This window comes from Nasonia vitripennis (assembly GCF_009193385.2).
Source record: "Nasonia vitripennis strain AsymCx chromosome 2 unlocalized genomic scaffold, Nvit_psr_1.1 chr2_random0008, whole genome shotgun sequence".
NCBI lineage: Eukaryota > Metazoa > Arthropoda > Insecta > Hymenoptera > Pteromalidae > Nasonia > Nasonia vitripennis.
In genome coordinates, this window is record NW_022279615.1 from 1,075,246 (window position 1) to 1,102,195 (window position 26,950).

General features: G+C 33.6%; 2 protein-coding genes across 2 annotated transcripts in view; one reads left to right on the forward strand and one right to left on the reverse strand.

Annotated features, from left to right (window-relative positions):
• Positions 1-26,950, forward strand: part of LOC100678874 (zinc finger protein 608) — a 157,870-nt gene that overhangs the window by 80,869 nt on the left and 50,051 nt on the right. The window contains exon 4 of the mRNA XM_032601573.1: positions 10,413-10,476. Within this exon, the coding sequence (XP_032457464.1) occupies positions 10,413-10,447 (35 nt within the window). The 3' untranslated portion in view covers positions 10,448-10,476. The remainder of the gene's footprint in view (positions 1-10,412; positions 10,477-26,950) is intronic.
• Positions 16,630-26,865, reverse strand: LOC116738644. The gene is made up of 4 exons (XM_032601566.1): positions 26,574-26,865; positions 26,459-26,478; positions 17,162-17,405; positions 16,630-17,096 (listed from the first exon to the last, which is right to left on the reverse strand). The coding sequence occupies exons 1-4, from the start codon at positions 26,863-26,865 to the stop codon at positions 16,966-16,968; spliced, it is 687 nt and encodes a 228-aa protein (XP_032457457.1). The 3' UTR covers positions 16,630-16,965.

Sequence of the window (26,950 nt, forward strand, 5' to 3'; positions counted from 1 at the left end):
TGATCTTTTTATTATTTAATGGATTCTGAATTGTAATCAACGGTGGTATACTGTTAGTGTTAATGTGTATTTTGCGTTCCTTTATTGTTTTTGTGTTATGTTTGGGTGCTGTACGAATGTAGTCCCCTTGCCTGCACCCTGGTTCTGGAGACGATCCCAGTTTTCCTGAATTGAATTTTCATATTTGTTGTTATTATACTCTTTTTTTCTACATTTTTCTATTTCATGCATAGTCTTCTTACAATATCTACAATCTACTGGCTTTGTCTCGATTTTATTTAAATTACGAAATGTTTCGCGTTACCGCAACACGTATTGATTTTCATGTTGCATATTCTCGTTATTAGCTTCTTGCCATTTTCGAGGCTCAAAGTTTCTTTCTACCTTTCTCGACTCCGCCCATCTTAATTGCTGAGATGGCGGCCCCGCGTACTGCGTCGCGTATTTACCTAAATACCAACATTTTAAAGCAACATGACCTTTTTTGTCACATATTTGACAGACGTCGATTGACTCATTTTTAATATAACGAATTTGTTCATCAAATTTAATTTCTTTATTACTCGGATTTTTGAAAGATTCTTCTGGTTCATAGCACGCGAATTCCCTCTCTATTTCTATAGCTTCCTTAGTTGCTACTTCTAAATTGCGGGGAACCCCCTATCCATGCTTTAATTACATTATGCAACCCTAATAAAAAAAAACCTCTAATAAAAAATTTTACTAATACAAGTTGTAAGTCTTCGAAAAACCCTCTTACTATTCTTTTTCCCTTCGCGCTGCTACACCTATTTCTTGTTCAAAGGCTCGAATTTTATTTGAATAAATAATAACACTTTCATTTCTTTGTTGCTTAACTCTGGCTAGTTCCCCCTGTAATTCATGGAATATTTTGGCTGATCCAGAAAATTCCGTCTAGAAATTCTGCTATATCATCCATTGAATTAAATGATCTATTTGCTGCTACTTTTCGCGCTTGCCCGCTTAATCTCGATTTAATGAATTTAGCTGATTCCGGTTCGCACCACTTGGGCAAAACACTAGCTTCTCTACACCCTAGCAAAAATACTGTTAGTGGAATATTAAAGCCGTCATATTCTTTAACGAATTTTAACGCGTCTTGCGTATATGATGATTTTACTGCCATAGTAGAGTTAAATGACGGTTGAATATTAGCTTGACTATTTGGAAAATTTGGGAACATATTCGGGTTTTGTATTATAAAACTGCCAACTTGTTGTTGGAAAACACCTTTCCTCATTTTGATAATTAAATAATTTATTCTGTTCTTTGTCATTGTTTACGTTAGATGACGTGTTATAATTATGAGTTCAACTAAAAATGTTTTGATGTTTTCTTTTTGTACCGGTTGGTTTAAAGGCGGAATTAGTTGATATAGGTGTGCTAAAATAGCTTAAGCCTTTTGTCATATCTTGTTTAAACAAACTTTGTGTTTCTTGTGGTAATAGACTCTCTTGGCGTTCTAGAATATTTTCGCAACTATTTCCGAATTTGTTTACTCCCGTCTTATTTAGCGTGTGGTAAGGATGTTCATAAAATCTATTAAAAAAACCTTTATTTGATTGATTTAAGTTTTTCCTTTCTTGTACGTCGGCCACGAATCTGAATAAATGTTCATATCCCTAAAATATTTTCTTATCGATTCATTGATTTTTTCTTCCAAATTAAATTTTGATTTTCTATCTGTTAACAATGTTTGATTTTCTGCGGTTGTGTAATCTTGTTGTAATTTATTACTTAAATTTCCTTGTTTAATAGCCCCAATTATTTGCGATAGATCTATTCTACTATTTATTAAGTCTGATAAAATACATACTAGTGTTTTGTCATTACAAAAATCGCGAATCGTTTTACTCGATATTACATTATCAAGAGCTTCTACGCAACTCTCTACTAATTTTTCTTCTTTTTATGTTAAACCAATATTATCTTGGTCATAGATTTCATGTGGATTTAGATTGTCTTTAAATTTCCTTTGGTCACGATTTAGCGCGTGTTTAAGTAATAGACTTGCTACTTCCGGAGAACGGTCGTCCGCGTTTAAATTGACTAAAGCCATCGTAAAAAGAGAAAGGAACACGGCAAGAAATCCTTTTTAGGAGGGGCCCCCCAATTCTGTTACGTCGCGGTAGTGTGATGTTGTTTATTGTCCCTATTGCGGCATGACCAAGGCAGGGATACCGTGCTTAATTTAGACGACGCACAGATTAGTTCAAGCTATTATTAAATTTGTCACTTACTTTGTTTGATAAATGCCGTGGACGTCGCTGAGTCTGTGGTCTCTCCTGTGCAGCAATACGATGTCCGTGACCGGTTCTTCCGGCTAGTGCCAGCGGCGGTAAATTTGAATTATATTTTAGTTCTAACTTCTATTTCTTTAAAGTAGTAAAATTATGTTTAAACGTGCCTCCAAAGATCACATGATATGGTATAACTTTCAGAGCCGATGACAGCACAGACTCATTGGGCCTCCCTCTCATTTTAGCTTTTCTTCATTATAACTTCTCCTTATTTGAGCGGCCCATGATATATATTTTGCCCTTTTTTGCTTCGCTCGCCAATGCCTCATTTGGATATAATATACTATGATTAATTATTATTATCTATTATTATCTCACGGGCGTAAGCCTGGACGAATGCGATACAGTGGTAGGTACCGAAAGTAAAGCAGGAATTAAGGTAGCCAATACGATGCATTAGTCAGGGAGCGCCGGCCTTACCGATGTGGAGCTGGTCTAATTCTGTTACTTTCTTATCACTCCTTTTTTTAAAAGCACACGCATTATCACAATATATTATTGCACAGCCCATATTCTGTAAGCCTGTGCACGGTAGTGGCTTGTATTTGTCAACCACTACTTTGTCATGTCGTACACAAAATTTATGCTGCCCTGCTATGGCGGACAGCAGCAAGTCACTTATATTTCTTTTATCACCATGTGTGTGTGTGTGTGTGTGTGTGTGTGTGTGTCTATATATATATATATATACATTTAATATTTGCATGTTACTTAAAATCTTGAATTGGTGAATTTTTTATTATACTCTTGCGTCCACTAAACACTTACATATGTGTAGATGTGTATAACATACATATACAACTACCGCATACAAACATAAAGTCTGAAAGGATAAATCTTTAATCTTGCTTGCTCTGAACGTAACACTATGCCTCATAATTATAAAAATACATATAAATTATAAAAATGAAAATCATTAACTCAATGATATATGGTTATTGTACCACAGAATCGACTCCTTAAACAAATATTGCACAAGATACTTTTACTAAATTGTAATTTATGCATTGTATATATTAATTAAATTGTAACTAGATTATACATAACAAATTATAACAATCATTATTGCATTGAAAAATTAATAATGATAATAATGATAAAAATTAAAATAAGAACTGTAACGTTGTGGCCTTGCTAGCGCGAAATTGGATAAGTGTGTTCTACCGAGCTTAGGGACCGACGCGCAAGGCCACCACGTTAACAAAAGGTTAGTCGGGTGACGACCAGGAACTCGCCTCGGCTGCTCAGCATCTCCGTCTTGACAGACCGCGGAGAGTGGTGGAGTCCTTCTGTGCTCGGCTTATTTATGAATGGAATCAAGGGTTTTAGCATGTACAATAATGACACTCTAATAATTTATGCTAAGAGAACCTTCGGGCTTCATCTTTCCTCAGAACATTTATTCGCTCAAAATAACAATATGCACTACGTGCGATCGTGTGTGCGTGTGTTGTGCGCCGAGACGATCATCGAGGCCGGTGAACTATGCGCGACAATCGGGCTTTGCCGCTGACCCTACACTAGACTATACTCCCTCGTGCTTATCTGCACGTGGTGCGCCATGCGCCAAATTAACCGAGAGAGAGAGAGAGAGAGAGAGAGAGAGAGAGAGAGAGAGAGAGAGAGAGAGAGAGAGAGAGAGAGGGAGAGAGAGAGAGAGAGAGGGAGAGAGAGAGAGAGAGCGAGAGGGAGAGAGAGAGAGAGAGAGAGAGGGAGAGAGAGAGAGAGAGAGAGAGAGAGAGAGAGAGAGAGAGAGAGAGAGAGAGAGAGAGATGGGCTATTTGCCGACACAGGACAGACTCACGGGTTTGCCGATGAACGTCGCGTTGCCGCTGCTGGACGGGCTGGTTGCTCTGAGTTCCACCTAGTCAGCATCGTTTGGTCGGCGGCCCACCGAACTCCTCGTGGCGTTGGCAAGAGCTGCAGGCACTGGGTTGCCTTAGCCTGGGCACGATGTCGTGGCCCTCGGCCTGACGGTCTGGTCTGGAGCCGTGCCCTCAGAGATGAGCGGCTCTGACGACTGGCCACGTGTCGTCCTGGCCACGTGTCGTCGCTACCAGAGTCGGGAGTCGAGAGTCGGCTTCTCTCTGCTGATCGATAGTCCTTCTTCGATCGGTTCAGGGCCCTTCGGATTGCTTCGTGCGAATCCAGCTCTGCTATCTTGTTCTCTCTTATTGCGTGTTTATTAGTCAGCGTCGGCTATTGTCACGCTGCTTTCCTTTTGCCCCCCTCTCTCTCTCTCTCCTATTCTATTTCTATGCTTCGCGCGTGGCTCCTGCCGCCCTGATAGTCGTCGCAATGCGTGTTTGTATATGTGTGTGTGTGCGCGCTTCGCGCGCATGTATGTGCTGGGCTTATGCCGAGCTGTTATGAGGGCATATGCACTGTCACAGAACAATATTTTAATCATAATTTTAACCGTTAACAAATTTTTATGCAATTTTTTACTATAATGAAATATCAATTACATTATACTTTGCAATAAAATGCAACAAAAACATTTATATACAAGATAAATAATAATTTTAATAAATTAAAAATAATATACTTTACTAGTCACGTGGCTGATAGAAAAATTCATCTGCTACAAACATCATAAACATTGAAGAACCTGCAACAATAAAATAAATTACACAAAGTAAATGCTTAAAAGAAAAAGTTTTAAACAATAATTTTTGAATTAATTTATAATAAATCACTTATCTAATAATTGCATTGAAGTACTTTATTAAAGACACGATACTGCGTCACTTGTGCAATTTAACATATCATATGCATACATGCACATATATCACTAATAATTAGAGAAAATTAATAACTATTAAACAATATTATTATGTACCATAAATATATGCAATACAATTTACCGAGCCAGCACCCAAAAATGAAATCCGCTTTTGGCTTGAAAATGACAGTATTTTATATTTTTATTCATCCATATCGACTGCGCATGTTACGCGCAGATGGCACCCGAAAGACTCGATTACCACCAAGACTGACGGGACCGACTTCGGACTCAGATCCTCGTTACTCATTCGTCCTAATCTTCGTCATCGGCTCTTCGCGCATTTTCAGATTCACCTTCACAAATGAATTTATATATTGTGCCTTTTCTTTTTGTATTAGATAGTACTAATGCACAAGCGAGATCCGCTACAAGCTTCGCTCATGAAGGTCGTTTCTCCGGTCGGCTTCGTCTTCAAGAATACAACCAGCAATCTAACCTAGAAGTGCGTAACCTAGAACTGTTCATTTATACTCAATTTTTGTTTGGACTTTCTCAAAAATGGTGTACTATTACCTTCACATCTATACATTGGATATCATAGAAGTATTTCGAATGGATTTTCCGAAGCCTTTAATAAGTGCTCCTACAGTGACTTCACATTACTGTGCTATGAAAATTTAATTCAAAACAGAAATAATAGTCTGCTGGTTATAATACATGTGGATACTTTTACGATATTTCAAGTTCTTTTTGAAGCCAATTGATTAAAAGAAAAACCAAAACCTGTAAAGACATTTGATTTAAAGTGTATTCTTTACTTAAGTGAAATTAAAAAGTTACAAGAAATTGAGGAGACTGTGCTGTGTATAATATCATTGATGATGATACCACACGAAGCTGATTTAGTGCTTAGTAATAGATTATCACTGACAAAAAAATCAAGACTTATAATATCTTAAATAGTTATGAAAGTGTTGAAAAGATTTTATTGGAAAACTCTAACAGTTTGGATTATTTAAGAAACGATGTAAATACTATGCTGAATGAGCCAAAAAATAAAGCAACGAACTACATTAATGATTTGAAATTTCGAGTGTGTGATTCAAATAGAGATATCAAGAATGCATCTAGTAAAATAAATGCCTACTACTGTCCACAGCTTTATAAGGATCATTTATTCATTTTATTTAGCAAATTTTTGGGTTGGACAAGTATATTAAAAGAACGTATAGCTGTTCACACACTTGAATCCAGCACAAATTCAGTATGGTCTAGGAAAAGTCATCCAGTAACTGTAACAGAATTGTCGGCCATGGATATTCAAGAATCCAAACATCTGATTTAGAAAGGCTGATCACTTGTTGAAACAAAAAAAAAATACATCAAAAAGTTAGAGTTTCTCATCATTTGTCGTACCTTAATATGGAAGAAAATTGGATAGGCAAAGCACAGTGCTACAAAGACATCAATGAAAACGGAGAAGATCATTCAGCGTTAGAAAATTCAAAATGGAATGTGAGGATACTGGATTAAGCGAGCAAAAGGTAAGATTATAAGCAGAGGGTATATGTTTATAGCATATTTAAAATATTTTAAGTTCATTCAAAATTGTTTTAAATTACAGAGTACTGTTTAGCACTAAGAAGAATGCAAGGGAAGTTCGAAAGGTCAGGATTTTTCTGAACTGCTTAAAGAGCAAAATACCAACAAGAAAACATCAATGGTACATGGTAAAGTAGAAAACTCTACAGAAGAAAATACGGACTCAACTGCACAAAATGACTTTCTGAAGAATGATCATTATGATCATAATAATCTCCTCTCTATTTCTGATAAATAAGAAAATTTAAATAGCATCAATGCATAACGTATACATAAAATATTTAAAATAAACAATACAAAAACATAGAATCTAAAAAATTGTGCAATATAATCTTATTTAATGAGATCTTTAATGTCGTCGTAGCATTACGCGTATAAAAGACCAAATCAATGGAATCACTTACTAATAATTAAGAAAATGTTAACAAATTTTTTATATATTAATATTAAAAAGATTATATGTCACTGTTAAATTTTTTTTATTAGAAAACAATATATATTGTCATCAGAGTTGGGACGAAGAGAGTCTAAGGATTCGTGTAACCCGACATACATTTGTATGAATGAGAAGGGTGGTATGAACTGTGTCTGGAAGTCCGACATGGTTTCATGTTATCCTTAAGCATGAATGGAGATTGTATGGTATGTTGTATGACTGGATTTTATTGCTGAAGACACAGCAATAACTAACCAGTAATCATGTATTTTTAGTATTGTTAATCCAGACCTGCGAACAGGAAATATTGTTTTTCTCTGCAGGATTGCATCGTTATAGTGTGTTATCGTGCAAATAATATCAACTCTGTATCGAATGCAATTGATTTATAACTCTGGAGTTAAATAAATGAATAAATAAATAAATCTAAAATCTGAATTTGATAAACTGATTAAAAAGTTGTTTACATTTCAGGATAAGTGCGAAACGATATTTTTATGAAAAGTAACGATTCTGAGTTGCATTGATTTAAAAAACCAGAAAAGCTGTAATGGCTCGATTTCCTCGGTCAAGGCCTAGTGGATCAAAGTGCTCAATTGTTTGGTCATCAATATTAAGCATTAGAAGGCACCAATGCTCTCCATAGCAGCATGGAATAAATATCTTTCCTTGAAACTCAAAGTGGATGTTTACATTTTCCACGGTTTTGGATGTTTTCTATCAGCCTGCGCGCCAAGTATGAAATTCGTTTGATAAGTTGGAAAAAATATGTATCTTCCTACTGAGTATTTGACTTAGCAATCATGTAACTATCGATTACTGATCCATCTACATACAACTTTGGTTTCAAAGTTTGAAATTCAGATAATGATAAAATATGATATTTTTCTTTAAGAAAACTCATCTCTTGATTGTAATTATATAGAGCTAGGTTTATATCATATTTAAATGGTCTCAAGTCTAAAAACAGTTTAGCAAAAAGTGTTACACTTTTGGCATCATCAACAAGGTTATCATCATTATTAATATTGACTTTTTCTTGTAATACTTTTTCCAACACTTCAACACTGGTTGATTGTTTTGATTTAATCTGAACATCTGTGTCAAGTTCATCTGTTTTTATTTTTTTTTAGCATCTATTCCAAGTTTTGTAGCTCCATCAATTAAAGGTAGATGTAATAAAATGAATCGATAAAAACCAACTGGGCAATTAAAACCATATTCCCTTCTCATGATTCGATAATAGCATTCTGATGCAGTTGGCGCGGAAACCTTATTTGGTTCAAACTCATAAAATCTGTGCATCACATTTGTTCATGCTGGAAATTGACTATACAAATTAATTAAATTGTCCATCAATTTAGGTAGATAATAACTATTTGGCAATAAAAAGTTTTCATCATTTGATGCTAAAGATTCATTCTTCATTCTGATTCCATTGATGAAATCCTTGATATCATCATCGTCATTTTTGTCATTTGTTTCATTAATAAGATTACATGTTTCATATTCACAACTTAAATCTTTCAATATACTTTCATCTTTACTGTTGTAATCAAATGATGCAATTTTTTCTTCTAACCACTGAAGTTTCTTATAACACTTACTACCTTCATCAATAGATTGCGATTGACAAATTACAAGTATAGCTGTTATATTGTCTTCGAGAAGAGCCAGATCGTCAATTTCTAAAGAGTAAACAATGCATCGAGTATAAAAGTCTTTTTTTATCCAATCATCATTATTAAAAATTTTCCATATTACTACAGCTTTAATTAAGTGAGCACGATCTCTCTTGACTAAACCATAAGGCAAATTGCTACTTCTTTCTGTTAAAAATCTATAACATTGATTAAGGTATTCGTTATAAGTGAATTTGTTAAATGCCAAGCATATTCCATTTAGAAGAGCCAACGAACAGTCAACTACAACTTGCTTTGGTATTGACGCTCCACTTGTTAGCCATCCATGAAGCCACGAAAATATATTAGCTACATCATGACGACTGGATAACATTTGACGAATGCTGTATATTTTTGATTTAATCCTGATGGTGATGTACAAAAATATTGCAGAACTGTTGTTATCATCAAAAATATTTAGTTTTTTAACAAATCGTCCTGAAGCATCAATTGAGATAGGAATATCCATATTTGCTGCATTATTCCAAAGCGACAACTGATTTTGACCCTAGTACCATACGTAAAGTGGTATAATAGATAATAACCTAATACTTGGTATCGCACTCATCATCAATGATAAAGATGTAATAACATTTCCTAGATATTCTTATAATCCCATCTTTTCATCTTTGGCTTCTTGGCGAACTTTACTGTAGACCAAGATAGAATTTAAAAATGGTAAATCAGTACCACTGTCGTTCATTAATCTGTCTGCTTCTTGTTGTTTTTTGAAACTAAACGGACATCGTATTCCACGTTTCTCACGAACTTGGCTTACAATTAGATCACCCCAGGCACCTTGAAGTGGTTTAGTAAATCTATCCTCATGTTGAACATCAATTGGTTTTATTTTTTACCACTCATCTTCTTCAATCTCTATAACAAAATTGATTTGCTTTAATTTGACATTTGGGACATTTGAGAACGTTTGAATCAGTCATTTTTGTACTTTAAACAGACTTCCAACTTCTTTATGACACGACAAAAGCATATATCGGCAGATTTCATATTTCGCGGAAATTACTTGACGTTCTACTGATCAAAACAAACGAATGCGACAGCTATACGAGAGCGAGCATTTTTTGAACTCTGTCGGTAAAAAATCAGCTAATGGCCACATTTTCTAGATGCTGCATTCAAAAATTGAAAACTTGATTGAACAATAATACTTAAAATTGAATAATCGAATTCATAAATTTAACATATTCATATTTTGGAATTGAATTTTGATCTTATGAAATTACAAATGAATAATTTGGTTATCTTGAAAGGTTTCAATCATTAATTAATACCATCAAAATTCTAGGATAATGCTTATCGTAAGAATAAAATGATAAAATGTTGAAAAAAATAAATACTCTAAAATTTAATTATATTACATACGGCATCTTACCAGATTCAGACCTTGCTTTTTTAACTATTTTGCGAAACTTTTATCTTTATCCTTTGCATCGACCTGATTCAGTTAACAGTAGACAAGATCTGTTTCCATAGGCTAGAGCTAGCATATTGGAGTTCGGTGGTGTCATAGCAATGGCCTCACTGTACTATTTTCGAATGTCTTGGTAATCCACTATTAAGGAATTCATTGCCAATGCTTCGAGCTTTTTCGGACGCTTCAAAATTTTCCTATTCTTTTTCAGGCACTTTGCAGAATAGACAAATGGTGCGGCATTAAGAATTATATGATTAATCAGAATCACGTTGGTAATGTAAAAAAAATTTAATATTCTTTTTTTTTAGTTCAACAGTCATTGAACACTTTTAACGTATATCCATATAAAGATTTAAATACTAACATTAGAGCATGAATTATCTTATAAATAGTGACTGCTGGTTGATCTAATCTATTACGCAGGTTTAATTATTTTAGATAGACTGTATATAAGATCTAAATCATAAAATGCATTTTCTTTTCAATATTTGCCATCAATTTTTGTTACTTGTTCCAAATTTTAACTTCTTTAGATTTCATTTTCGTCTTTCTAGCCAACTCATACAAAAAGAGTTAGAAATTCATTGATTGAAAAAAAGGGTAAATGCGTATTCCTAAGAATATTAGGTCTGTAGGAATTGGGAACTTCATAGAAAACGCACATATCTGGAAACATATAATTATTTAAACTAGCAAGTAGTACAATACAGAATCCTTTAACACAGCACCAGTTTTTTCTACAGGTGAATCATTCGCTCACGAGAGAGCAAATGTACCGCGCATGCCTCGCGACTATACTCTAAGCGCCGACTACACTGTATACTCTGTTCTCTTTCCTCCCTTGCCTGTAAGACTCCGATGTGATCGGACGTGCCGACTACTGGGCTCTCAAGCCTAACTACTTTTTCAATATACATTATTATTATTAACCTCAGTGTTTATTATTTATTCCACCACTCCAACATGGTAGCAGAGCATTGGAAACTTTACTTTTTCAATTTTGCATTAACCTTCGGGGAAATGCAAAATTGAGGGGGGTAAAAAGTGAGATAAGAAGAAAGCCACGTGGAAAAGAAGTTAACGGTTATTGTTAACAAAATGAATCGCACAGTGAAAAATTGAGCAGTGAAATTAAAGGAGAAAGTTTCTCAGAAAGATTATATGCTTGTGGAGCATTGAAATTTAAATTTTGTGTCGAAACGGCCGTCGAAAAAAAGAAAAATTTCAAGTGAAGATTAACCAGTCAAGAAAAGGTTCAAGTCAAATATATATGCTCAGTGACAAAGATTAAGTTGTCAGGTATTAAACAATAAGAAGAATTTTGAAAATTAATAAAGATTCAAGTGCGATGTCAATAGATTAAAGTCGGCAAGTGAAAAACGTGGTAACGTGCTAGTACAGAGCACGTGGCAATTTTGAGGTTAAGCACATGTTCTCGTGGCTTAAACATAGAGTAAAACAAGAAAATGAATTAGATGCTACAGATATTGAATTAACAAAGAAAATAAGAAATAAGATTAGAAAAATATTTTTAAAAGAAATCAAGAAAATTGTTGTATTGAAAAATCAAGTGTACGAGAATATACGTGTCAAAGAAGAAGAATTAAAAATGACAAAACAAGCTAAAGTTGAAGATATTATGATACCCGTGTTTGATGGTGCAAATTACTCCAGTTGGAAAATAAGATTGATGATTTTATTAGAATATAAAGAGTGTAACGAACCTGCAACTAGTAAAATAACTGCTGCATACAAAGATAAAGAAGATGAATGGCAGAAAAAAGATTTAAAAGCAAGAACGATAATAATAAGCACTGTATCCGATAAACAATTAGAATACATTGGTGAATGTAAATCAGCATTTGACATGATGGAAAAATTCGATAAAATGTACTCGACGCAATCCACGTCACTACAAATAATTTGCAGAGGAAAGCTGGAAGAAGTAAAGTTGAAGAATTTTGATCAAGTAGACGATTTTTTCGCAGAATTCGAAAAATCCGTGAACGAGTTCAAGGCGGCTGGTGGAAAACTAGATGAAACAGAGAAGATGAGGTATTTAATACGAGCACTACCACAAAGCTACAGCTACATAGGAGACTTCATTGATGTCATTCCAGAAGATCAAAGGACAGTAGACTATGTCAAATCGAAAATTAAAGAAAAAAATTATGCAAAAAACGATTCTGATAAAAAGAGTAATGTAAGTACTTTTACAGCCAAGTTCGAAGGCAAATGTTACAACTGTGGAAAAGTTGGACATTACAAAAATGCATGCACGAGACCACCACAGCAGAGTAACTGAGGACGAGGTGCTCAATCCAGTCAAGGTCAGCGAGGTCATCAGAGAGGCTACAACAGAGGTGGAAACTACAGAGGTCGTGGCCGAGGCAGAGGACAAGGCCAACCCAGAGGTGACTTTTCAAGCGAGCAACAGGGCAACTATTCATCTGAATCATGGACAACGCAGGTATGCCACGACTCGAACAATTCTTATACCTATCCTCGGGAAAAGTATAAGAATGATAAAACAAGTGAAGTAAATCATGTAACAGGTTATAGCGAAAATTGTAGCGAAATCGATTGGTTATTAGATAGTGGTTGCACAGATCATATTATAAAAAATGATAAATTCTTTGATAAATGTGTAGATTTGAAGAATCCTGTTGATGTAAAATTACCAGATGGTAAAATGTTAAAAGCAACCAAAATAGGTACTGTTAAGACTTATTTTAAAAATTATTATAATCAAAAATATGTTGATATAAAAAATGTCTATTACGTTAAAGGTATTAAACAAAATTTGATGAGTTTAGCAAAAATAACTGAAAATTATACAGTATTAGCAACTAAAGATATTGCAAAAATATTTAATAAATCTAGAGAGTTGATAGCTGTAGCAAACAAAAAAGAAAATTTGTTTTATATGAAAAGTTTTGTATCAAAAAGAGCAAGTAATGAAATGTATGTAAATTCACTAAAACTAACTGACAAAGAAAAATGGCATAGGGCATTAGGCCATGTAAATTTTCAATATTTAAATAAACTAGTAACTAATAAATTAGTTGAAGGATTGCCAGAAAAAATTGAAAATGTCGAAATGAAATGCGCAAATTGTATAGAAAGCAAAATGGCGAATGTGCCTTTTGAAAATAGCAGATCAAAAACAACTGAAATTCTAGAATTGATTCATACTGATTTGAATGGTCCACATAACACAACTGGTTATGGTGGAGAAAAATATTTCCTAACTTTTGTTGATGACTATAGTAAATGCACGAGAATTTTTTGTATTAAAAGTAAAGCTGAAACAGCTAGTTGTTTGAAAGAATTTGTTAATTTAGTAGAAAATAAATTCAATAAAAAGGTTAAAAAATTACGATGTGATAATGGCAAAGAATATTTAAATAAGGAAATTTATGACTTTGTAAAATCAAAAGGAATAGAGTTATTGCCATGCCCACCCTACGTCCATGAATTAAATGGAGTAGCGGAGAGATATAATAGATCTGCAATGGATATGGGTAGATGTTTAATGCGAGAAGCTAAAATTCATAGGCGTTACTGGCCCGAAATCATAAAAACGGTCGCGTATTTAAAAAACCGTACAATTGCAAATACAGCGGAAAATAAAACTCCTTTCGAGTTATTCTTTGGTAAAAAACCTAATGTAGATAACTTAAAAATTTATGGTAGTCGTGTCTTTGTAAGAGTACCAGAAACTTTACGAAAAAGCAAATGGGACGATAAAGCACAATTAGGCGTATTAGTAGGTTATGTAGAAAATGGTTATAGAGTCTTGGTAAATGGTAGAATAATTCATGCTAGACATGTTCAAGTAGTTGAAGAAAAAACTCAATTAATTTGTTTAGAAAAACTTGATGATGAAAAAGATAGAGATTTGGAAAATAGCGAATCTGAAAATAAAGGAAATGAAATACTAGAAAATGAATCCAAAATTGATAAATATGATGTAAATTCAAATAGAAAAAATTCTCTTATCTCTACTCAGACCTTCGGGGAAAGTAGAGATAACGAATTAAACTCTGATATTGCTGAAAATGAAAATTCAAACTTAAAAGTGCAAAGAAAATCAAATAGAAAGAAAAGTCCTGTAAATAGATATGGAAATCCTGTAACTCATTTTATCTATGTAAATTACATTGATGCAAATATACCGAATACATTTGAGGAGGCGTTAAACTCAAATGAATATAAACAATGGAAAATTGCAATGGACTCAGAGATAAATAGTCTAAACAAAAATAATACTTGGCAAATTGTTGAAAGGCCAAAAGACAAAAGGGTAATTGATGTAAAATGGGTCTATAAAAAGAAAAATAACAATGTTTATAAAGCGAGATTAGTTGTAAGAGGATTTCAACAAAGAGAATACATTGAAAATGTTTATTCACCAGTAGGCAAAATGCAAACATTGAAAATTTTATTGTCTTACAGCTGTAAAAATAATTTATTCATAGAACAAATGGATGTAGAGACAGCTTTCTTAAATGGTAATGTAACAACCGAAGTATATATAAATGAACCGAAAGGTTATGAGACTGGTGACAATAAAGTTTGCAAGTTGCAAAAGGCATTATACGGATTGCGAGAAAGTCCTAGAGCCTGGTATAATTGTTTCAACGAATATATTGAAAAATTGAATTTCATGAGAAGTAATTACGATTACTGTCTATACGTAAATAATACAAGTAAAGATCCAATATATATACTAGTCTTTGTAGATGATCTCTTAATTTGTTGCAAAGACAAAAATAAAATAAACAAAGTTAAAGCTAGTCTAATGCAAAGGTTTGCAATGAAAGATATGGGCAAAATTAGCCAATACATTGGTATAGATATAGATTACAGTAATGATAGAAGTAAAATGACATTAAGTCAGACTAAGTATATTGAATCTTTAGCTATAAAATATAATTTAGAAAATGCCAAACTGTATAATACTCCAATGGAGTCCAACCTAAAACTAGAACAAGCTAGTGAAATTGATGAAAATATAAAATACAGAAATTTAATTGGCGAACTATTATATATAAGTACAGGTACAAGGCCAGATATATCTTATAGTGTAAATTACCTAAGTCGTTACCAAAACTGTTATAACCAAACACATTATAAATATGCGATGCGAATTCTTAAGTATTTGTACAAAACAAAAGATCTCAAACTAACTTACTGCGACAATGCTAATACCGAAATATTAGACTGTATGGTAGATTCTGATTATGCAGGTGATAATGTAGATAGAAAATCTACAACAGGCTTTGTAATTAGATTGTTTGGAAATTTAATTTTTTGGAAAACGCATAAACAAAGTACTGTAACAAAATGTTCTACTTTTGCAGAATACACTGCTATGTCAGAAGCAGTGACTGAAGTTTTGTTTGTTAGGAATCTATTATGTGAATCTTTTGATGTAAATTTCGAAAACCCGATTAATATATACGAGGATAACTCAGGTGCAATTGCGATTGCAAAATATGGTAACTTCACAAAAAATTCAAAGCACATCGAAGTGCAGTATCATTATATAAATGAAAATTATGAAAATGGAATAATTGACATTGTAAAAATAGATTCAAATTCGAACTTAGCTGATATGTTAACAAAAAGTCTCGATAAGACAAAATTTATAAAAAATAGACAAGCATTGAACTTGGCTTGAACTTGGTCAAATACATTGAACTTGGCCTGAACTTGGCAACATACCATGGAAATGTATTATATATCTCATCAAGATTATAAACTTAAGGAGGCGTGTTGTAATATAGTAAGTATTATAATCTTGATTATAAGTACCAAAAAGGTACACGTCGCGCCATCTATTGGTCGACGACGTTTTCGTGCAGTCAGACGAGCTCACGAGAGAGCAAGTGTACCGCGCATGCCTCGCGACTATACTCTAAGCGCCGACTACACTGTATACTCTGTTCTCTTTCTTCCCTTGCCTGTAAGACTCCGATGTGATCGGACGTGCCGACTACTGGGCTCTCAAGCCTAACTACTTTTTCAATATACATTATTATTATTAACCTCAGTGTTTATTATTTATTCCACCACTCCAACAATACCAATGCATTAAAGTATATCATATATACTAATGCATTTTTTCATGCATAAATACTCAAAAGAACGAGGCGATTGCATCGTTCGATTGTAACGATAATTCATGGGAAAGCCTGCACTGCTATCTGCATGGATGTCTTTTGTTGCTTTGCAAAATTGTTTTTCAGTAAAGTTTAATAATACGTTCTATACCACTAATAAAGCATAACAAAAAATCCATTGAGTTTGTTGTATTAACTGTAACTTTGATGTAATACTGATTGATGTAAAACTGTATTACTTTGATGCATACAAACTAATGGAAAAACTGCTTTGTATTGATACCAAAACAGTCTCTTTTTTCCTTTGTTCTGCTATCCGGAACAATCCATTCTTGGCACAGATTAAAATGTTTACTTAAGTTCTCATTAGTGGAGTTTATCCTAAAGTAACAAAAGACCCTGTGAAAATCAATAAGTATTCCACTGCTTTACTTGTACGTGTCATTCACGTTTGCAATCTATTGATTGAAATGATAAAGTTGAAAAAAAACAAATGAAAATAATCAGAGTAAAGAATCCTAATTATTGTCTACTTACAGCATCATGTTGACATTAGTGATTTTTGAAATTCTTAGAATTAGAGAATCAATGAATACTATCTATTTTTCATCTATCGAATTTCTATCAGTTCTTCTAGTTTGGTAAAATTAAAAATAGCATGACTTTCCATTTCTTCTGGTGAACAGAATTTGAGAGGCTGTACACACTTCTGAACTGGCTAGTCGAAAACTTCTCATGTTCAAAAAAACCCTTAGTTCTTTTATCTGCAGTCAAATTCATTTATAGTACTTGATTACATTTTCAAATTACATATTAAAGATTTATTTACCTGCGCTTTTGTCGACTGACTGCAGTTCAGCTTTGAATGTCTCCAAATTATCAAGCTTTCTCAATTTTACCGTAATCACCTTTTTGGGCACAGGTGCCCTGTTTGTTTCTAGAGTATCTATCGCTGTATTAATTGATATTGGTTTTGGCAGTTCTCCAAAATTAATCTTTTTAACTTCCTTGCTCAAATCATTTCCATTTGTTGCAGATTCATCATTAACCGTCTTTGATTTTGGAGAGGGCAACTGTAGTTTAGAATTTGACTCGATTTTAAAATTTGTTCATTTTTATTATATAGTTATTAAAGATCTTGCACAACAGAGGTGCTTGTGGTGGTTTGGTTTTCTTACAGCACGTGCAGCTCTAAGTGCAGCAACTACCAGATGAGAGTCTACCGCCGATCAGCACCCGTTTGGAGAATCTATCTTTGAGCACTAATTTGCCAAAGCACACTATTATTCAGCTTAACATAGCCAAGACCAACGTACCAAATCTAATTAACCAGCTGTTTACCAAGAAAATACCAATTAATCAGAAGACAGATGCTTACAGAAAGCTGCACAAGATACTCACCAAAGATTCTCACAAATCCGGAGAAGATGGAGATAAAGGAACAGTTGTTTTAGCTATCAAGCATATTCTCAGTGTTTTGGGCTCTGCTGTAACGCAGACGCAGGATCCGGGCTCGATTCTTGAAAACACCGATCCACTCGAATTGGAAAACGTAGATTGCAGGTTACTAGATTTGGTATTCACTAAAGATATGATAAAGTCGAGAATGAATTTTATTTGGGAGCATCTTCCTTATCAAGATGCTAAAATTAAAAACCCGAACCCGTCTGGCCGTAATCTCGCGTTACATGTGCAGTCGATATGGATGAATAAAAATATTATATACCGCCATTTTCAAGCCAAAAGCAGATTACATTTTTAGGTACTGGCTTGGCGGCATCCAATTTTAATGTTGATTTTTCCGAAAAACGAGGACTCGCGCAGACAAATGTTACTGCATGACTATTGTACTTTTTTTTAAAGTCAATTTATGTACTGGGAAATCTGGAAATTTCAGAGAATTTGTATATTCTGTTGGATATTTTAATTCAGCATCACTATGAGTTACATCAACACCTTTATGTCTAGCGAAATTGATACTATAATATACAACTTCTTTATGGGGCGATAACTTTACTCTGTTTAAAAGATCACCATTTACAGATATAACTGAACCGTAAATTATATTGCATATGTTATTAGTTTTCCATTTATCTGGAATCTTTAAACTATCAATATGTCCATCACCAATATTTAAAATATAAGATGAAAAATTAATATTTTCTGATCTCATATTTATCTTTAATTTTAACACCTTGAAATTCTCTAGAATATACAGGAACAAATGCTGTAATTTCCACTTCACTGACGTACGTACCATTCATTGACATATGCATTTTATAAGTACTTCTATCAGTCATTTTTAAAGATTCGTCGCTTAAGATAAATGGCTCAAAATGTTCCCAATTCTCATAAACATGATTTACAATTTTGGCTCCAATTTTCATATGATTTTCTTCCATATTAAACAAAAAATACGAAAAGCAATGAAATAAGCAATTGCCATCTCCGAAGATTTTTGTTTCTATTTCACATTCTGATATTTTATTGGATGTTCTGTCCATCTACTATGTCAAAATTTTATAGATAATAATTTATGTATAAAAACTCGCGATTTAATTTTGAATTCAGTTTTATAGGAATAACCAAACTATTTGTGCATATAGAATTAAAAAATCGCGAGTAAAACTGCGAATTTAAGTCAAACTTTTGTTTGCAAACCAAATTTTTGTCGAGACGTGAATACAAAGCTGCTAAGAATTTGTTGTTATATGTTGTTGATACGGTTGCTATGTATTATGTTATAAGTAACCACTGCGAGTTTAAACATAATAGATTTTCGAATATCGAATATAATTAGAATTAGAACCGCAGTAGAAATAATTTCAACTTATAATTACTACCTATTTTAAAATTGGGGATTGGCGAGCGAAGCGAGCAGGGGGGTACCCCTCTAGTACTATACTAAAATATTTTATTAAATTTTGAAGAATCACTATGCGCATTTATAGTAAGATTAATGACTTACTTAAACAATTATTTGCGACTACTACAATTAAGTAATAATGCTATATAATTAACTTTAGTAAACATTCGTTATGCGCTGAATGAATTTGCACCTTAACAGTATAATAAGATGAAATATTTATATTTAAAATAACAGTTTTAAAAATTCAGTCAGAACAAAACGTTCAGTATGCTTTGCGTAGATGGTGTTGGTAAAATTTAGATATAATGGTCTTTGCATGGCATTAATGGCACAGTATATTGTTTCATTAAAATTATTTTGTATATATTAATATAAAAATGCTGCAGTTATTAGATAAAATCATTAATAGAATCATTAAATAGAAACTTACGAATACATATTTTTAGCCCTTCTTCGGGACTTTCAAATTGTATACTGATCGTTGCAGCATTATTCGTTCCTGACGTGTTTGCTTTTGCCTTCTCCTTTGTCTTTTCCTTCGTATTTCCCTTCGTCTTGTCCTTCGAATTTTCCGTCGTCTTTTCCTTGTCAAATAAGGTTGGCGATGCTGTACGAGAGTTACGCTGATTTTTAGAAGAAATTAATGATTGAGAGTTACCAGAAGTTTTACCAAGTGGTGCTCTATTTTTTGCAGTAACTAATGGCAAATCATATACAATATAACACATGTATTAAACATTTGTGTACAGAATTTTTGTGCAAAACATATCTGTGTAGACTTTGTTAGTGCAGGAAAATAAATTTATGTAGGGTATTTTAGTGTACAGCATTTAGGTGTCAGAAGTAACCAATTAGATTATAACAAATAATAAAAACAAATTACAATAAAATTGCCGTTTATGTATAAATATTCTGCCAAATGTCATTAGAATTACGTGATTTTAAAACGAATATTATCGATTGTTTAACAATACATATTCACTTTCAAAGAGTACAAACAAAGTTTTCAGATTTTATTTTGAAAGGGAATCTATCGTTCACCACAAACAAACTTAATTATGCCATATTAAAAAAATGAACAATTTAATGACAAAAAGTAGTCAGAAAAATTATGCGTTTTGTGTTGACCGACAGATTCTTTCCCAAAATAAAAACTTATGGAAAAGATCATTAATTGTATTTATAAATTTAAAAAACTGTTAGATGAGAGTTAAGGTTTAAAAACGAGCTAAAGTTGTTATAATGTCAATTTGCACTGCAGTTTGTTCAATATGGATATTCAGGTGACAAAATATGTGCATTTAAAATGAAAGAAAACTATACCTTCTGAAGTCAGACAAGTTTCAACGTTAACTATGTCAATTCCAAGAGTTTATGGAACTTCTATCAACGCTAACGGATCAACTTCATTCATTCATTATCTTCCTGAGAACTAGCAGCAGATGAATCATCAATCTCATCTTCGGAGCCCTTATTTCGGTTGTTTTTTTTTAATCGTAGTGCTTTTTTCTCCAGACAATGTTTTATCATCGGCATAAAAAAATTCTTGTATCGGCCTCGAAAGATTTGCTTTACTCTTATGTTTATTTGCTGGTGTACTATCATTAGTTTCATCATGTACGGTCTAATGTTTTGCTCTAAAAGACCGCGAGGATTTAAGTTTTTCAGGGTCACTTGGCAATTCAGTAGTATTTCTCTTTATTGCTTCTACACACTCCTTGTAATCAAAGTGGTAAAAGCATCTAAAAAAACAATATTGTATGATATTTTTAGAGAAATCACACGATTAGTCACGTGATAAATCATGCAACCAACCACGTAATTAACCACGCAATTAATTACGTAATTTACTTGCAATAATATTTTTATTAAATAAAATTATTAAAGACTCCAAATTCAGAAGTAGGATGCCCTCCTACATAGCATGAAAAATTGCAGTGGAATATTTCAAAATACTCCAGTGGTACATTCCAGTGGAATCTTTCATAAATGTTTTAGTAATATTTCGTGAAAGACAAAATTTATACAAATATCATGGAATATTGTAGGAATTTTTCTAAAATATTCCATTGGAATATTCCTAATAAGTTTTTGGAATATTTCTCAGATTATTAATGGAAGTTTCCAAACATATTCTGCAAAATATTGCATAAAATTATTTCTAAAAACTTTCACTGGGAGATTTACTGAAATATTAATGGAAACTTTCGTAATGATTTCATTGGAATATTCATAATAATTTTTCGAATATTTTTTTAACTATTCATAGAAGTTTCCAAACATATTCAGCGAAATATTGCATATAACTATTTCTAAAATCTTTCATCGAAAGATTTACTGAAATATTTATGGAATCTTCTATTAATATTTCTTGGAAAATTCTAAAATCGGATAGTAACACGTAAATAGGGCAGCATACTTATAAATTTTGCGTTTTTAATAATGTTATTCAATAAAAAAAATTATTGTAAGTAATTAGTTTCGATTAATCACGCGATTTCTCACGTACTTTTTCATGTGAAAAATAATATGTTTAATGACGTGTTTACGGAGCATGATTAAATTTCGTTTATTCCAAAAAAAGAGTTTAAAATATTTTATTTCAGTATCTAGACAATATACCCTTTCAAAAATATTAGTAAGCATGGACGGAACTGATAAGGAATATATTCGGCACCTTATTTTCGCATTTTTATGGTTTCGCAAAAATTTTGACTAATTTTAATTTTGCATAAAGGCAGCGAATTCATTTTTACACCTAATATTTATGAAAAATTCGGAAAAATCAGCCGTTATATTTGTACATTCAGACGACAACAATTATACCTTTCGATTTTATGAAGCGGGTGATTTCGACATCTGCCCAATCGTCTCCAACGTCTATATCATTAATTACTGCTCTTTGAAATTTCCCTGAATCTTTGTACGGTGGTAATAATAGCTTTTTTTGTCAGTAGACAGACATTTTGATGGCACCACTCTTAGTACGAAATTTTCGTTTTTAATGATTTAGTATTTCCTCATGTTTGTTCAGTGATATTCAACTAAATAAATAAATAAATACATTTCATTACAATTATCTATTTAGAGTGTAATGATTTTCTAATATTGCTTTGCAATATTGTAGGGAGATACTATAAATTGGTATGTACTTGCTAATTTAAAAAGTGGAATTCATAAAAAATTATTTTCAAAAGAAAATGCAAGAAATATGATTTTATGTACTATTTTTGATCCTCTGAAAAGTATTTTTAGACCTAGTGTGGAGTTTGCGGAGAAGACGAGTTAATAAATAAATTATGCAATTGAAAATTAATAAATAAATCAATTTAATTCTCGGGTGATTGGTAAATGACAAATTATTACAAATTCAATAAATAAAACTTTTTTGACCGCTAAATTATTCTTTTACCCGCCGGCCAAAAAAAACAACAGTTACTTTCGTCTCTATTAATAGAAAAAACGCGAAAATCGTGCGTATGTTACAAAAAATCTTTTGTTTCAATATTTTACGAAATATACAGGGAACAAATATAATACAATATTTCAAATCAACCCGGTAAAAAAGAAACTAACTTAAATAGAAAACGGTATTGAAATATGTTGATGAAGTGCATTTTATGATGTTAGAATGTATAAAGATATAACTATCTATCGGCAAACTGTCAGTAAACTTTGTTATTTATAATAATTCAAATATGTTTTATATACCATTCCACTAATTTTTCACTGGAAACGTGAAGTCGAAATCATGTGATTATGTGATACATTAAATTTTATAATCCGCCATTCTTAATAACTTTGTACAGGTATTATATTTAGCGCAAATAAATTGCAATTAATTTATTATATAGACATGAAAACATGATAATTCCAAATACAATACGGATGATGGCTGATGTGCATAAGGCGATTACATTTCTATTTTACACTGTATTTGTTGAATAAAACTCGCTGTTATCATGTTGTGAAATAACGATAGAAAAGTGTTTATTTGTAATTAATTATTATTAATGTATTAATAGAGCGTTTTATATATGAAAAAAATTATAAAAAAAACTGGTTGATAAATTGCAGACACTACTTGACATTTTTACGATTTTCAAATGCAGAAATTATCAGAAAAAAAAAATCGAAATCATTGGTATGAAACGCTGATTTTTAATTTTGCTATACGAACGTTCGCAGTCTACACAGAGCAGGTGCGTTTAAAGAACTCGTAAAGGAAGCTGATAGGTACAATCTAGATTTGGTAGCAATACAGGAATCACGGTGGCCAGATGGCGGAGTACTAGCATCGGGTAACTTCAGGTACCTATATGGGGCCGGGAGTGGGGGATCTCTAGGCACCGGATTTCTCGTAAGCAAAAGCATCATACATTCGGTTAAAAGTTTCAAATCCGTCAATGATAGGCTCTCGTACATCATTATCGAAGGTGAATGGTATAGATATGTATTTATTAATGTACACTGTCCTACGGAGGACAAAGAAGAAGAAGCTAAGGATCTCTATTACGAAACTTTAGAGCAGGTAATCGACCAGTTCACGTCTTACGACACAAGAATAGTATTAGGCGATTTCAATGCTAAAATAGGTAGGGAGGAAATGTTTAGGCCTACTATAGGTAAGGAAAGCCTGCACGAAGCCAGCAATGATAATGGTATTAGGGTCATAAATTTCGCGGCGGCAAAAGATCTTATAATCAAAACTACGTGTTTTAAGCACAAGAACATACACAAGGCAACGTGGACATCGCCGGACGGGGCCACACAGAACCAAATTGATCATTTCCTCATTGAAAAAAGACGTCATACTAATGTTCTTGACGTAAGGGCTTATAGAGGGGCAGATAGCGACTCGGACCACTTCCTAGTAGTAGCCAAATTAAGAGCTAGACTAGTAGCGAATCAAAATAGTAAGCGAGCAAACAAGGTAGAAAGCTTCGATATTGAGAAACTACGAGATAGAACAGAGCGAATTAGGTACCAGATAGAAATTAATAACAGGTTTCAGGCACTTGAAGAAGCAAACACATCGCCGGAGAGGAATGACGAACCGAATAGCTTATGGGGGGACATCGAGAAAACGGTAAAAGAGGCCGCGAACAAAGTACTGGGTAAAAAGAAAAAGCCAAAGAGCAAATCATGGTTTGACGAAGAGTGCGAACTCTGGTTTGAAAGGCGCAAAAAGGCTAAATTAGATATCTTACAAAATAGAAGCGATAGGACCGTAGAAGAGTATTCTAACGTAAGGAAACAGACGAGCGCGATCTACAGAAATAAGAAGCGGGAGTATCAAAAGAATCTTATTAGGAGAATAGAAACTAACAGTAAGGAAAATAACCCCCGCGAAATGTACAGAGGGATTAACGCCATCAGAAAGGGTTTTAGGAGTAGAGCGCAATTGATGAAGGACGAAAACGGGGACCTCGTAACAAATGACAACGAATTACTGTCACTGTGGAAAAATTATTTCGATAAATTATTAAACGTGCACGAAAATAGCGAAGAATTAGGGGACGAAATTCACACTGCTGAACCCCACGTGGAGGAACCGAGCTACCAAGAAGTAGAGGCAGCGATTAAAAAACTAAAAAACAACAAAGCCGCGGGAAATGACTCTATACCAGCTGAGTTACTCAAATATGGGGACGTCGAGCTCACTTCCAAAATCTATAAACTAGTATGTGCCATCTGGAAAAATGAAACAATACCCGAAAATTGGAAGGAATCTATCATTATACCGATTTTTAAAAAGGGGGATAAGACAGACTGCAATAACTATAGGGGTATTTCACTTTTAGCAACGTGCTACAAAGTTCTATCAAACGTAATACAAGCTAGACTCACTCCATTCGCGGAAGATATAGTAGGAGATTATCAGTGCGGATTTCGGCGCAACAGATCGACGAGCGATCAAATGTTTACCATAAGACAGTTGTTAGAGAAAAAGTGGGAATTTTGCGAAACCATACACCAACTATTTATAGATTTTAAAAAAGCGTACGACTCTATTAAGCGAAGCAAAATGTATCAAATTCTAGTACTTCTCGGTGTACCGAAAAAACTCGTGAGATTAATTCAAATATATCTGAACGGAAGCACGGGAAAGGTCAGAGTAGGCGGTAATGTATCAGAACCCTTCATGATACGCGATGGTTTAAAACAAGGGGATGGGCTCTCTACGGTGCTGTTCAACTTAACGTTAGAGTATGCCGTTAGAAAAATGCAGGTTAGCCAGATAGGCGCAACGCTTAATGGAACAACGCAGATACTAGGCTACGCAGATGATTTGGATATACTGGGTGATTGTAGGGAAACGGTAGCAAGAAACGCGGAAATCCTCATAAAAGCGATGGAGTATACAGGGTTAGAAGTGAGTGAATCAAAAACAAAGTACATGATTGTGGATAAGCTAGGCATCTGCAGAGGGGAGGAAGATCGCAGAGTTGGGAATTTTACTTTTGAAAAGGTTAGCGAATTCAGGTATCTGGGTACGACCATAAATGATAGAAACGAGATTAATGTCGAAATAAATAAGAGACTCCATTCGGGTAATGCTTGCTTCTACGCCGTGAGTAATTTACTTAAGTCGAGGCTGTTGTCTAAAAACGTTAAAATAAGAATATACAGGACAGTAATACTGCCGGTGGTTCTGCACGGGTGCGAAACGTGGTCTCTCACTAAGCAGGCGGACAACCATTTTAGGGTATGTGAAAATAAAGTCTTACGAAAAATATACGGGCCGAAGAAAGATGAGGAAACCGGGGAATGGAGGAGACTACACAATGATGAGTTACACAATCTGTACGCGTCACCAAATATTAACAGAATAATAAAATCGCGCTGATTGGGATGGGCAGGGCACGTAGCGAGAATGGGAGACGACCGTACGGCAGCGCGTGTCATGAAGGGCAGGCCGATGGTAACGCGACCTCTAGGTAGACCTAGACTTAGATGGGAGGACAACGTAAAAGCGGATCTAGTAGAAATAGGACGGGTGGGTGTCGATCGGAGAGGTGCATCTTGGGTGGGGTTGACACAAGATAGGGCAGCGTGGAAGGCTTGCGTAGATGAGGCGATGAACTTTCTAGTTCCAAATGCCATGTAAAAAAAAAAATAAAAAAATACGAACGTGTGCAATAAAGGATAAGTTATAAATCCTGTCGCGCAGCTAATTTTAAATACTTTTAGTATAATCATGTTACAATTCGAATATTCCAAGAAAGTAGATTCGCCGACCAAATTAACACTTACGGTACCACTATGAAATTTTCCTAAAGTAAAAAAAATCTTTCCAAATTGACACTTACAGTACCTCTATGAAATTTTCCTAAAGTAAATAAATCTTTTTGTTTTACACAAAGCCTACCTATCAAATACAAACTTCCATTACTTTTTATAATATTAACAACATTAATATCAGTATTATTCTTAAGCATATTACAGTTATTTCTAGTATCGGCTACGTTTATATTGATGATGTTATTTGACAGGATTTTATACTGAGAGCAATATTCGCGGTTACCTGCTAAATTTCCATTATAATGAGTTTTACTAGCACATAATTCAATTTTTTGCACATTCTTTTGCTGTCGTATATCGACTATGGATTCATACTCAGTAAGCCTTCTGGTAATTTGTTGCAATGGTTTTTCACCCATCCTTACTCGTTTTTTTAATGAACATATATAATTTTCGAATGGAAACGCACTGAATGATTCTAAAGGACCATATTTTTTAACATCT

Excerpts from the sequence above, each read along its gene's own strand:
- LOC116738644 (XM_032601566.1), bottom strand. The coding sequence starts at position 26,865 with ATGGGTGAAAAACCATTGCAACAAATTACCAGAAGGCTTACTGAGTAT. Across the intron at positions 17,406-26,458 it reads GAAAATTTCATAGTGGTACC|TTGCCCTCTCCAAAATCAAA; the intron begins GTAAGTGTTAAT and ends TCTAAACTACAG. Across the intron at positions 17,097-17,161 it reads GTCAGTCGACAAAAGCGCAG|ATAAAAGAACTAAGGGTTTT; the intron begins GTAAATAAATCT and ends ATTTGACTGCAG.